Source organism: Bacillus rossius, chromosome 2 (genome assembly GCF_032445375.1).
Source record: "Bacillus rossius redtenbacheri isolate Brsri chromosome 2, Brsri_v3, whole genome shotgun sequence".
Taxonomy (NCBI): domain Eukaryota; kingdom Metazoa; phylum Arthropoda; class Insecta; order Phasmatodea; family Bacillidae; genus Bacillus; species Bacillus rossius.
Genome location: NC_086331.1, coordinates 120,807,103 through 120,821,671, shown reverse-complemented (window position 1 = coordinate 120,821,671; position 14,569 = coordinate 120,807,103). Strand labels below are relative to the sequence as shown.

General features: G+C 35.5%; 1 protein-coding gene across 2 annotated transcripts in view; it reads right to left on the bottom strand.

The window, feature by feature from the left end:
- Nucleotides 1-1,895: 1,895 nt before the first annotated feature.
- LOC134529700 (glycogen [starch] synthase) overlaps nt 1,896-14,569 on the bottom strand; it is an 81,769-nt gene continuing 69,095 nt past the window's right edge. The window contains exons 11-13 of one of the 2 annotated variants that reach the window (XM_063364061.1): nt 9,946-10,157; nt 6,566-6,766; nt 1,896-2,483 (exon numbers count right to left, since the gene is read on the bottom strand). In XM_063364061.1, the coding sequence (XP_063220131.1) occupies nt 2,442-2,483; nt 6,566-6,766; nt 9,946-10,157 (455 nt within the window). In that variant the 3' untranslated portion in view covers nt 1,896-2,441. Of the gene's footprint in view, nt 2,484-6,565; nt 6,767-9,945; nt 10,158-14,569 lie in introns of those variants that run through there. The other variant, XM_063364062.1, reaches the window with a different exon arrangement.

The window sequence follows — 14,569 nt, the reverse complement described above, 5'->3', positions numbered from 1 at the left end:
TGAAAAAATAAAGGGAAAGATAGTATTTTTTACTTCATTATCTATCTGATCATTTAGCACAATGGTAAATCTCTACTTAACTTTAACATGGCCAACGATCATGGTACAAAACCAACAACCTGCACTCAGGTTTTGTACAGATATTAAAAAAATTCTAGTGACTCCTAGCGGCAAACTCTGGAAACAAGATTGCCAACACCAAAAATAATCACCACCAGTGTGCGACAAACATAGAAGATGGTGACCAACAGCAAACCATACTTAATGGGAAAGAAGGGAGTGATGATTAATAACAGCATTGATTGCTGATAATTTATTGACAATAATTGATAGTACGTGATTGATAAAAATAAAGGGAAAAAGGAGGGGAGTGAGGGAAAGAGAATTTTACAACCAATTAGGGGTCATTAATGAGGGTGTACTGTCTATATCTTTTATGTCTCAAAACCAATATGCTTCCCCCACTCAAATGATTTTGGGTAAACACAATTGAGCATTATGATGTTACACTGATTAAAGTTTTAAAATTTTCAGCTGCATTAAGTAATGTGAAACAATTTCATGCTACACAAATTTAGGCAAAATGCAATTAAGCTGCAGGATTTTAAGCACAATGAGAAAGGCAATATAAATTCAGGCAAAATGATGCAAGGTAAAATGACTTCAGGTAAAATTAATGTACATGAAATACTTAAGAAAAATTACTTCATATGAAATCATTATACAATTAAGAGCTAAGAATTTACACAATTAAATTTTTTTTTATTTAATGCTGATTATAGACCATCCTAAACAACTACTTGCCAAATTAACAGCCTGTAGAACTTTGTTATATATTATGCTTAATAAAAACTGAAAGGTTATTTACACTATTTAAATGTTTTTATCACCAATTTGTGTACAAAGCAATATGTAGTTATGCACTGAGGATAAACCTTTATTATGTAACTCGTGATTACACCACTTTATTTAAAGAAATACCAGAACTGAATTTGCAATCCAAAAGAGACTTTCAGTGGAAAAGGTGCCATGCAGCCACTCCTGGCATGTTGCTGCCACTACTCTCAAGCCTAATGCACTGTGTCCTTTGGCTGGTGTGTAGACTTGTGCCCACAATGGTGTGTGAATGTTGCTGATAAAACGAGGTGTCGTCAAAATCTGAGAGTTGAAATTGTTGTACGTGTTGTCACTGAGATTGTAGATCTCCAGAGTTATGATTAATTAAATAATAATTACTCAAAAATGTGCATGCCCTCACCTAAAATCTAATCTTTCCTAGCATGATTTATTTACTGCTTTATTATTATGTAAATACTCATGCTGTAAAATCCTGACTGCACTGTTTTCATTCTCCAAGATTAGTTAGTATATTAATATAAATTATTTAAATTAATAATTATTATAACATAGAACTGGCTGCAACCACAATGTTAAGTTAACTTGCCCTTGCAACTAAAATTCTCTTAATTCATATGAGGGAGTGGCGTACCACATTGAGGCATGTATCGATCGGCCATGTTGTGTTATGACAGCCAGGACATCGGGAGCCACATTATCAGGGAGGACGAACCACCTAAGTGTTTCAAGCATTTTGGATGCAAGTCCCCATCTGTCACATCTCATCCACTAGCTTATATCTAATATTTGAAACTGAGGAGATGTTCCCCACTGACTGGTAACAAGGAATATGTTCAATCGGCCAGAAATTCCCAAGTAAGAAAAAGTGTTAAAATCTGTGTTTGGCTTTGTAAACTATATAGTAGCTAATAAAAATGGATAGTTAAAAATGTGTAATATTAAAATACTTAACCACATGGCACTTCTATATTTAATAATTTGTTTACGTATATTTTGAAAGGAATGCAGGGCAGACATGTTTTTATAAAACACAGATAGACAATAGGGACTTTTTTATTTCTTGTATACACAAAACATACAAAGAAAATAGATTAAATACATTAAAAACAAAATAAATTTATATTATTTATTTAACGAATTCTGCTTCAGTGAAGAAAGAATGCAGTAAATTTCTAAAGGAAACATAGGAACTCTTTCTGCTACTTGAAATATTTGCCAAGTAGGTTAAAGAACTAATAATTTCACGATGAGTGACAAGATATTACAAAGCCTCTTCTAGAAAATTCAGTCAATTACGAAAACTTTTATCAGTACTACAAGAGACTTTTATTCTTATATGCTACCATGATTAAACCCCAGAAAAATTTACAATAGGAAAATGAGTATTTGCTTTATTCTTTGCTATACAACACAGAACATTTGAACGTGCATTTTATTATTAATGCAATTAAATATACAGTTAATTTTTAAAAATTGTAGATCCTGTATACAAAAATATGTTTAACTATTTAATGCATGAGATTGATGCATTTTACTAATTTACATTTGTTTCAATGAAAAAGAAAGTGGCTTACAGATTTGAACTAACTTGTATGTTTTACATAATCGCCAGCCAATTCTTCAAGCTAAAAAAGAAAAGAAAATAAACAATTAAAATACCATAACAAACAAGTAAAAACTTATTGTAGAGCTAGAAATATTAATTTAATTGAACTGTGGATAGCTTCATACATTAACTTAAAAAAAAAAACACAGAAAAGTTCTTAACAGCGCATAAATACAAGCTTCAGCATCCTGCAGTAAATCAATGTTGTCAGATCCATTAGACTAGACTGCATTGTGATCTTTGCTTGTATTTACAAGAATTTACATTTGCAATTAAGAAATCATTTAAATTATAACAAATCTAGATGTAAAACTGTTACATTTTCCATTATTGAACATATATGATACCTATATAGTTTGCCCTACATACAGGATACAGGCTTATACAAATTCTGTACGGAAACTGCAAGTGTAGATTCTGTGGGCTAAACGAAACAGAAAATCTCCAAGACAAAATGTCCGGACTGTTTATCTCCTGTACCTAAATCAAAGTTCAAATTAAAGTCACGTCAGGTATACACAGCTGGAAGATCATATATGTAGAGCAAACTGCAAATTATCAGGATACCACACAACTTATCTCATACAACAATGAGCACAGTCTGTCGCTATGAGATGTCTATTATACATGAAAACAAATAAGACAGCAAATGCTACACCGTGTGGATTATATCTCCCCTTCAGTGAGTCACTCTGGTAAATAATAAAACAGATTTCATTCAAACAAAAACAAAACCTCACACAAACATCAGAGAACTCTGATGTGCCATGCAATTTGATGAGTGCTAGACTGGAGGAAGAAACCTCTTTCCTTTGAGCGACATGGGTATCCTACGATTTGGACACCTGCATAGCATTCACACATGCAACTGCTATCATGTTCATCATATTCTAATGTCATATATCAGTTCCAGAGAAAGAGACACCTCACATTTTTCTTTACTTTGGTTGGATTATCGTTGACAGCAAGGTCATTACAGACAACACACAATGATACAGAACAGAGATATTGGGGAAAGAATCAGCCATTGTCTATAGTAAGTATCCATACCAGCATTTTGCCTAAAGTGATTTTGGGAAATCATGGAAAATCAAAACCAAAAAGGCCATACCAGGATTCAAACCTGGGTACTTTAGAATGCATGTTCAGTGTTTTACCACTGTACCACCTTACTCCACATCTTCCATAGTGATTGCACACGGTGGGGAAAAATAAAAATAAATAAATAAAAACCCATAGACATAAATACAAACTGTGTATCATCATCCAAATGAAATTTAATTTCATCACATACCGAAAAAGAGTTAAAATATGGCAGCATTTCTGTGTACTAGACACCAAAAATATTTACATGACTTATGCACCCCTATAGAAAATTACAATAAATTAATAATACTTTAAGTAGTTGTTTCATTGCATTTTAATTCAAATTGTGCTATATTAGTTTCAAGTTTTAGCTCCATGCTTACATACTATTTTAAACTTTTAAATTAGTAAACAATCAAAAGTCATGTTCAAAATTGTAATAAATTCATATTTTTAAATTTCTTTTCGTAATTAAGACTGTGTTTAAGTTGAGAAATACCCACAGAAGTGTCATTTATGTTATAAAAACAAATATACAAGTTAATAAAAGTTAAAGATAATAATTAGTTGGAATAACATTTGTTAGAAATAATAATCATTGTTTGTAAGGACCCATCTGATTGGTAGTTGTAACTATCAGCTCTGTGAATATAAATGCATTTGAATGTTAGTAACCAATAGTAGGTCTCAAATAGTCATAGAGGACAGAAGTGTGTGTGGTTTCATCGTGTGTTATGAAACTAATATATGAATGAATAAATATTATAAGATTTCATTGAAAATTATTGAAATATCCCTACTTAATTGATAAAAGGTAATGATTGCTTTGGAAATTTATTATTAAATTATTGACAATGGACTAATCATTATGAATGAAAGAAGAATCCTAGCTGATTGCTGAGTTATAGCTGAACTTCAAGAATGGGAATTTACTATTGGACACCTTGGTACTCACTATTGTATTAGTTGTGGAGTCATTTGATTTATCTAATTTTATTGACGTCTGATTTGAGTCTGTCAAATAAATAATAATATTTTGAATTAGTGAACCCAAAACAATAAAAGATTAATTACTAACAACACAATGGACTCTATTGGATGTGTACGTGGAAGTACATGGAAGTTTCTTAATGTTAAGGTGTAACATAAAAATACTTTTAGGAAGCATGTTAATTTGTATGGTTATCTGACTTTGAAGTTCAAATAAAATTTTTCATTCAAAATGGTCCCAAAACCATAACTGGTGCCCAAATCAAACCTATTATTATTACTACTTATTAAATAAATAATACTTGTCTAGCTAATCTTTTGAAAAGGAAGTTGTTGCAAATAATAACAGGCTTGTTTCAGCTTAATCAGCTTCCATATGAGGGCCCCTAATCATCACACAATAGAAACTGCACGCCCAACTTGGGGCCATAATATAAATTTATCATAACATAAAATTGGTCCATGCAGGTTTGATTTCAAACAACTGAGATTCAGGAAATGGTGATCACTAAGCACAACAGTAATAACACTGTAGCAAGGTTGATCATTTGATCCCAGCTTTCTAGCATGCCCTAAAATATATCATGTGTTGACTACCAGGTGATTTAGTCTGCTATAATCACATTGCCAGATGCTCTGTGCATTACCACGTTGAACCAGCAGCGGGCCGCGGTCAATAGGATTGGAACACCGGACCGAAAGACTCGGACTTCGCTCTGCGATGCGTACCTGCCCCTTCATTTCTCCTCCTGCGCCTGCCTAATTTCTGGGTATAAATAGCAATCATGAACTTGGAAACATCTTCTTCTGCGAAAGGTCACCGAAGTAGCAACATACTCATAAGTTGAGAGTCAGTTGTGTTTGTCATCAGCAGCGCGAGAGTGGCATACTATAGGTTGTGTTTGTAAAGAGCTCACCAGACTGTCTTATTCAATTTTACGCTGATTATTTGTGGCAACCATGAGCATGCGAGTAGGGACACTGATTGGATAACTCCATGTCAAACAGGACTAGATGGCTGCATGGTAATATTTAATCATGCTCTTGAATTTTATAATCTATAGAGTTAGTTTGTCATTGAGCACATGCTCCATGCCGGGTTCGCATCGGGACTCATTTGCTATGCACACTTGTGTGTTCTATGAGTTGTATGTTATGTTGCCAACTCACTCCAGCTTTGGGAAGTAAAAGGAAATGCACAGGGACGTGGGCATGGTTGCAGGTATGCAGAATGTTGGATAAGTTGTTTGGAGCGAGCACCTTCATATGATGCTTCGCCTTGCTAGTCCTTATGCTAGTCATTATAATTTGTAATCGTTTGTGTCGGTGGCCATGATTTTAACTCTATATTTAGTCACTTAATTCTGCATACACATATTATTATTATTATTATTATTGAGATTTTGTTGGTTTATGTAATCAACAGTGTGATAACTATAATCACATTCAGCATGCAAAATATATACTTTTGTAATCTCTTGTGACACTGTATAGTAATCACATGATAGTCATTCTTTATAAATGTATATTGCATTGTGAACCGAGGCATTCTGCTGCATGAGCATGTTTGTTATCACTAATTGGTATTAAAATGAAAGCACGTACATTTCCTGCATTTTGTTATAGTAACTTTGACATCCTGACATGTGTTCTTCACCACAGCTTGTGAGAGCAGGTTCGGGACCATACTAGAGGTTCTGACTATTTCTATTTACTTAAAAGACGCCACCAGAGGGGGAGGGGTTTAGGCTGCCGTGAGAGTACACCCCCCCCCCCCAGCACACCCACTTCTGGTTTCAATGTAACATAAAAAGATATATTACAATTTTTTGCACAATTCAAACCTCTACTATAGACCTTACATGCTGGAGCTATTCCACTGCCAGTTCACTTCAAAATTACTTGAAACAGTTACAGTCTAAAACAATCCCACAACCCAACATAGGTTACTTCCCAGTATCATCTAAATTTTTAATAAAAGGATGACCGACCAAATTGTTAGTTACACTTAAGTCAACTGATCACCTCTTTCTCCTCGTCAACTTCGTCCTCTTCATCACTGCCGTGCAGAGAGCCCCCGGGAGTGGTGGGGCGAGAAGTGGATGGAGATGGTGGCTCCGAAATGGGGCGCGGATAGTTAAATTTGCTAATACTCTGTTCATCATCTTCTGACTCAACTTCGCTGTAGACCGCTTGCAAGGCTTTTACACGTGCTTGTCGATAGTACTAAAACACATCAGAGTAGAAAAAAACAAAACATTTAAAATGTAGACAGATAAAATATTTAAAATGTTGCCTTACAGAATTTAAGCTACTAATTAGAACCACGCTGAACTATGTTTAAACAACGTTACCACTTAAACACAAATCAACTCCACTGTCACAAAATTGGTTAAAAATTGGTTGATACAATCACTGCAATTTCCAGTTCAAATCAAGTAAAGATATACTAGATTTCTCTAAATATTTAGTGAATGAAAAAAAATTAAGACATCAACAAACTACAATCAAAAAACATTTTTGAAAACATTCCTAAAATGATTCTTGGTTTTTGGGTTTATGCCACGTATGTGAAAAGGTTGAAGCAGCTTTGACTGTGGCTAAAGCTTGGGCAGCGACTGTTAAATGTTTGTGGCAGAACAGAGAATTCTAGACATTGCTTAATTTATATCCATATTTTCACAATTTTGAAAACAGAGATGGGAAAGATGGTGAACTACATTTCATTGATTAATGCTTGGCAACAAAATCACATAACATCGCAAAGCTTGTGTCTCGTCAACAGAATGATTATTAAGTAACATGGATACAAACAACAATACAAAAGAAAATGGAGGTGAAAAAAAATCTTTATCCTATAGTAAGGAATCATCCAGCATTTTCTAGGAGTTGATTTTAGGAAAACATGGAAGATCTTCAGCAATACTATCCAGTGTTTTCACTATTTTCACCTTTCTCAGTTGATAGGTGAAATGTAGGTGCGGGAGTAGGCAAATGTAGCCAATAGGAATTAAATGTGAGGATTAGGAATTTAGTGTGGTGTGGTATAATGAAAGAAAATAAATGAGTTCAGGAAGAGGAAAGGAGAGGCAAGTCAGCCCGAGCCATCACGAGAAACTGTGGGTCTGGAGGCAAGTAATTTTTTTGGGCCCTCTCTCTATTATTTATTGTACAATGTTTTGGAACCTCACAGTTAAAAAAAAAAAGTGAGCATGTACTTATGTACGCATGTTAGAAATTATATTTCCTTTTGATTTCCCTTTGAAGACATTAACCAATTTTGATACTAATAATTCCAAAAACTTGGTTATATAACTTTTGTTAACAGAAAAATATTTTACAGCACAATGGATATCTATATAAAGAACAAAACTGTTTGAGGTAAAAAAAAATCTGTAAATTGGATGAAATGATGACAAAACTACTGGAAATTGCTATTTACATTATTGAGAACTAAAAACTATAATTATTAAAATTGTTGTCTGTAGTCTGTTCCATCATCAATACTTGGTGGATATTGATGAACCTTTTTTTATTAGATAGGTCTTTGGCCAACTTATGGGGTGAAAAAGGGGTATAAATGGATTTAACATCATTAATTACATCTTTACAACTAATAAACCACAAGAAAAGATATTGTGTACCAATAATGAACATACGTATGAATACTATCAACCACAATTTCATCATTTTACAAAATTCCACCCCTAAGAGGGTGAAAAAGGGGTATAAATAATTTTATTAATAATTAATTATTACTAAATAATAATTAATTATATCAACTTATTAGCACAAGAGAAGTTATTGGGCACCAATAATATTCATACAAAAACTACCAACCAAAATTTACCATATTGTGACATTCAACCCCTAATGGGTCAAAAGGGTTAAATAGGATTTAAAATTAACAATTATATCTCCGAATTTAATTAAGCACAATAAAATATTGGAGATCAAAAATAAACATACCAAACCTGCTAACACCAATTTTACCATTTTCAAAATTCAATCAGTAAGGGGTGAAAAAGGGGTGAATATGATTTTAGGATAAATAATTATAACACCAAATCTAATCAAGCATATGAAAATATATTGGGCACCAATAATAAACATACAATAATTACCAATCACAATTTTCCCATTTGTAAAATTCAACCCCTATGTGGTGAAAAGGGGGAAAATATTGTTTACTGATTAATTATATCTCTGTATTAAACTAAGCATAATTAAAGATATTCAATACTGATAATAAACATTCAAAAAATACCAACAAAAATTTTACCACTTTGCAAACTTCAACCGCCGAGGTATGAAAAAAGGGGTTAATATGATTTTACTATAAATAATTAAAATGCCGAATATTATCAAGCCAGACCACCAGACCTAGCCCCGTGCGACTTTTTCCTGTTCCCGAGAATGAAAAAAAATCTAAAAGGTAAGCGTTTTGATGATATGGCAGCTGTAAAAACAGCTTCGCAAAGGGTACTGGAGGATGTAAAAGTTCAAGAGTTCGGAGGTGCTTCAAACAGTGGGAAAAAAGACTGAAGAAATTTTGTAAAAAAGGTAATAAATACATTTTTTTTATGACAAATACCCCGTGTCATGAACTGTCTCTGTTTCTATAGTAAATAAATAAATAAAATAAAGTAAAATACAAGTAATAAATCAATAAGACTCCGTAAATACACGAATGGACGTCCAAATCATTGATATGTACAGAAAATCTGTAATACTTGACTGCAATTTATTTATTGGGTGACCATATACAGAAAAAGAACCATAAAAACCTAGCATAAAGCAAAAAAAAAATTAAATTTTCGTGATTTCCAACACCGTTACTCTTTCGGGACTTTTTTGTGGCAAGTCCTTCAGTTTCGTTACTTTTTGTGACTTTAATTACCTATAATTTTATTTAATTATGTACGTGAATAATATTTTTTTGCACTCAGCAGGGTCAAACTGGAGACTCTGAAGTAGGTGACATAAGAATTTTATTTAAAAAATTTTACAAAATGTTTCATTTTAAATTTTTTTAAATATATACAATTTCTTAGTTTTAAGGTAAAAAAGTAACAAAACGTAAAATTTCCATTCAAGTTATCATAATTCTAGATCAGAATTCCAGCTAAAGGTAATCCAAGATACATGTCATGATGATGTCACAAATCCAAGATGGCAGCCGGTCATTGACTTCATCCACAATCCACACCCTGAATCCTGTCCTCACTATTCACCACAGAGCACAGGTTATGACTAATGAAGGACTGTATGTACAAGAGATATTTTGTTTGGTGTAATTGTATATTTTTAACAAAACGTCATCACTGTACATTCATAACAACTTCCCCTAAGTTTTCAATGCACATAATGCTAAAAATATATAAAATATATTCTATTATACTAACAATTCCAAGGTTTCTCCAATCCAGCATATCACTGAGTCGTTCAGTGCGATTACGCTGGATGATCCGTTGTCGCCTGCTTAAACGAGCAAACTCGTACATGTACTGAGACAGTTGTTGCACAGTCCCTTCCAAAGAAATAAATCGTCTGTCTACTACATAAATTCCATAGCTCATAGGATCTGCGATGTGATCTTGCATGAAACAGCCAAATCCTGCAAACAATAAAAATTGATTTGTATTTTTACGAGTATGAACACATGAAGAGAAACTTAAAAGTTCAAACAGGATATTTCATTAGAAAGTTTTAAAAATTCACTAGATTTTACATTAGCTATTTACAATCAGAGCTCTTTAATCCTGCATTCTTCGGCTCAGCACATTATGTATTTCGGCAGAGAACGAGCTGCTTGCGTTTGGGATTATTTTTAGGTGGGTTCCTGTTTTCTAGTGGGCTACATATCATGTTTGCATATTATGACAACTGTGTGCATACAGTGTACAGCCATAAACAGCTTACAACAACTTTTTCTAAATGTGATTGCACAGCGAGTGAGTGAGTGCGTGCGTGCGTGCGTGAGTGAGTGAGTGAGTGAGTGAGTGAGTGAGTGAGTGCATGTGAGTGAGTGTGTGTGTATGTATATATATGTATGTATGTATATATATATATATATATATATATATACCAATCCCTCGCATAGCACGTCTTCAATTAATGCGAATTCAGTTAGCACGATGTAAATTTTACTGCCCTAGTCTCGAATAGCACGTCTGTAAATTTCAGTTAGCACGAAATCGCCACAGGCTAAAAAAAATCTCGGAAACGACGCGACGTCAGGTATGGAATTCGAGGGGGGAAGAGTGGTTTGGAATGCGAGGGGAAAGAGATGCGCACGCAGATAAACAAACACCGGGCCGTACTGTTGATGCCCGGCCGCAGACCAGGCCCTACCGTTGATGCCCGGCTGCAGACCAGGCCGTACCGTACAGAAACCAAAGCAGATGAAATTGGACACGTTTTTTAAAAAAAAGCAAGATGATAGTGTTAATTTCACCCCAGAAAATATTTAACTAACTTTTATGTTTTGTATATGTACATATTGTACATACAGTAAACTCCCGGTATATCGCGCCCCGATTGATCGCAGAATCGGGTATATCGCGGGTCAAACCATGTCCCCCAGTCAGAAATGAATAATAATAATGGAATAAATGGTTGACAGCCGATTAGGATAATTTTGCGTTGTAACTAACAAACTAAGCATCGGGCAGAAAAAAGCCTAGGCGTAGAAAATGTCCGCAGTAAAATTCTAAACAAGATATCTCCGTACATTATTCCTCTATCTTGTAGGGTTTTCAAATTATGGTCCAATCCAGCCCAGTGATATTTTCTGAAACACTAGTTCTTAACGTCGCTTTATCTCACAAATGAAGCATCGGACAGGGGACCTGACCGTCCAGCGACATTATCCAGCGTGACTCGGCTGGGGATTGATGTTGGATAAGCTTGGTTGTCGGCAAGCGCTGGGTAGGGAGAGGCTAGCCGAGAACATGGAGAGAGGTAGAGATTAGAGCGGGCAGAAACACCAGGGGGAGTGGGGGAGGGAATGTGTTCACGCAGCACACAGGCAGAGCATGAGTCACTTGACTGAGCAGCGTCGCTGCGTACAAGGCAAAATCAGGTAGTCCGGTGTTTAAAATTCCACTCCAGAATCTTAATTGGTACTTTACTGGACATCTGTATATAAATGTTTTGTTACAACTTAAACCTACAGACGTAATATTATTGGGTAATTCATTGTATTATACAAGTTCATCTTTTTACTTTGGTATAATGTTTTAACATTAAATAGTAAAGTAAATCGGCTAGCGTATTTTTAATCTTTGCCCAGGAATTCCCAGCGGTCCAATATTTACGTGAACCATACTGTACCACTTTTGCCGTGAGGTAGTAAACAAGTCCCGGAAATGTTTATGTGTAGCGGTCTCCCGACCTTTAAACAGAGGCTGGGGAATATAACACTTGCCGATCCGAGCCACACACACTCAGCAACTCGACACGGCGTTTGGTGAAATAAGTAAAGACAAAGTTTAACACGGTTTTTAATACGGCGTCACTGATTGCGCTAAAATTAAATTGGCGCAATTTTTGTTTCCCACATGTGACCATTTATAATTTACTGTAAGCATGGATAATAAAGTTTAACCACTTGACACGATAGACGATTCTTTATTTTTTATTGTACGAATGCTAGAATCGTTTTTTTCCTGTATCTGCGGCCTGCTTCTACCAAAGACAAGCTATCTGTAAGTAAATCTAGAATTTTTATTTTGTCAATCAAACTCGGTACTTTGCGATTCATATTCGGTTTTAAGTATCACTACGGCCTTTCTTTTTAGAAGACTTTGACCACAGAATCGTGTGTAACCGCACACACTGCACTTACTTTGTTACGGACACTGACGAAGCAGATACTGTGGCTAATACCACGAGACTGGCAGCAGCAGCTTGTGTGCCGCACGTGTGTATGGCGGCGTGTGGCGCTCTCGTAGGCCGTGCGACAAACTGTGCGCGGCACGCGGAAAAATAAAAACAATTCAACATTTAATATTTATCTTTAAAATTTATTATTTTTATTTTTTCACCCGTGTTTAGTGGAAACTGCGGATGCAAAGTCCGCACAAAGGCGGGCCGTCTACTGTAGGGCCGCGACGTCTTGGCGTGTCGTTTTGCGGGGGAGCGGGGAAGAGTAAATGAGAGGGGAAGCAGCTGCGCGCGCACATCAGCCGCTATGCGGTTCATAGCAAAAACATCAGGCGCCACGCTCTCAGTCTGAAGTGAACAATGGAGACAGACACAGGACATTCAAGATACAATAAAGTAATACATAGTGGGGAGAGGGGAATTATAAGTAGTGTAATCCAGTGTTGTGATGAAGAAGCTGCCAGCAAATGTCTGCTAGTACCTCTTGCAAAAGCAACAGAAAGAGCTGCGCGATACACAGGTAGGCCTATAAGCCAAAGATCAGTTTCGCTTATCCGAAAACACAACAGAGAGACGCCAAATAACAAACAAACAACACCAGGCAAAAAGGTAATTATAACTTTAAATAATAATACTTACATTATAAGTTTTTCAACGCATTCCCCGTAATTTCACCCGCGGTTTGTTTGTTTTGCATTTGGCAATTTTCCAGACTTTCTGCACCGCTTGTTAGAATATTTGTTAGCTACAAGTGTAGCCGATATTGCTACACATTATATTGCATTATATAACATGATATTATATTACATTACATACATTATACATGCATATACATTATATATTGCATTAGGTATATATTTTATGATATATATTAATGTATATTACATTAATATATTATTTATTTACAATTTATATATACATATATATAACACTCCTTTATTTGACCGTAAAACAGCCTCTCATGTTTAATTATTCATTTCAGGCAAAAAAAACTGGGAAACGTTTTTTGTCAGTTGATGACTTTGATAGAAGAGTGATCAGAGACACTATCCACGAATTTTATGCAGTGAAAAAACGATTTCCCACAACAAGGAAACTACCGCCAGTTTTGAAAGAAAAAATCGGATGGAGTTGGGGAAAGACATCGCTGCGTAAAATACTCAAAGAAATATGTTTTTTGTGGAGAAGAAGCCAATATAAGCGAATGCTTCTTCTCGAAAGATCTGACGTTGTTGCATGGCGATCACGGTACCTGACTCAGATGAAACAGTGCAGGGAGGCTGGGAAGAAGATATTTTACATGGATGAATCCTGGATTGACACTAATTTAACCTTTCAGAAATGTTGGCAAAAGAAAGGTGACGTTGAAGGTGTAATGGCAACAGGAAATGCAGCGCACAGACTGATAGTTGTACGCATTGGTTCTAGGCAGGGCTTCCTTCCCGGAGCCTCTCTTGTTTATAAAGCAGGCACAACAACAGGAGACTACCACGGCCAGATGAACTCTGGAAACTTTGAAAAATGGATTACGGAAAAAGTGATTCCAAATTTTCCACCGGCTTCAGTCTTGGTTATGGATAATGCTCCATACCATTGCAAGCAGGAAGACAAACCGCCATCAAAGTATGAAAGTAAATGTGCAATGATAGCTTGGTTTAAGAGAAAAGGTATGAAATGTGACAATAAAATGCGGAAAACAACACTTACAGAAATCGTTGAAAAACATCGACCGAGAGAAAAACGTTTCAGAGTAGACAGGTTAGCTGAGCTACATGGTCATCGTGTAATTCATCTGCCTCCCTATAATTGTGAATTAAATGCTATTGGGCTCGCGAGGGCCAAAATGAAGCGTTTAATTCGTGAGAACAATACATCTGGTGAACTTTCGTTGCAAGCGTTGCAGTCGCAAAACACCTTATATTCCATCACAAGCACCGACTGGGAAGGTTACTGTTAACACGTGGTCAGTAAAGAGGACGAGTATTGGGAAAAGGACTGTGCCATGGAGGATGTATTGGAAGGTTTTATTATAAATATGTGTAATGACAGCGATGACAGTGCATCTGAACATAGTGACGCAACTACTGACAGTAGTGATGAATCTGTTCTTGCTGTCCCATTGTGAGATTCATATACACGCTG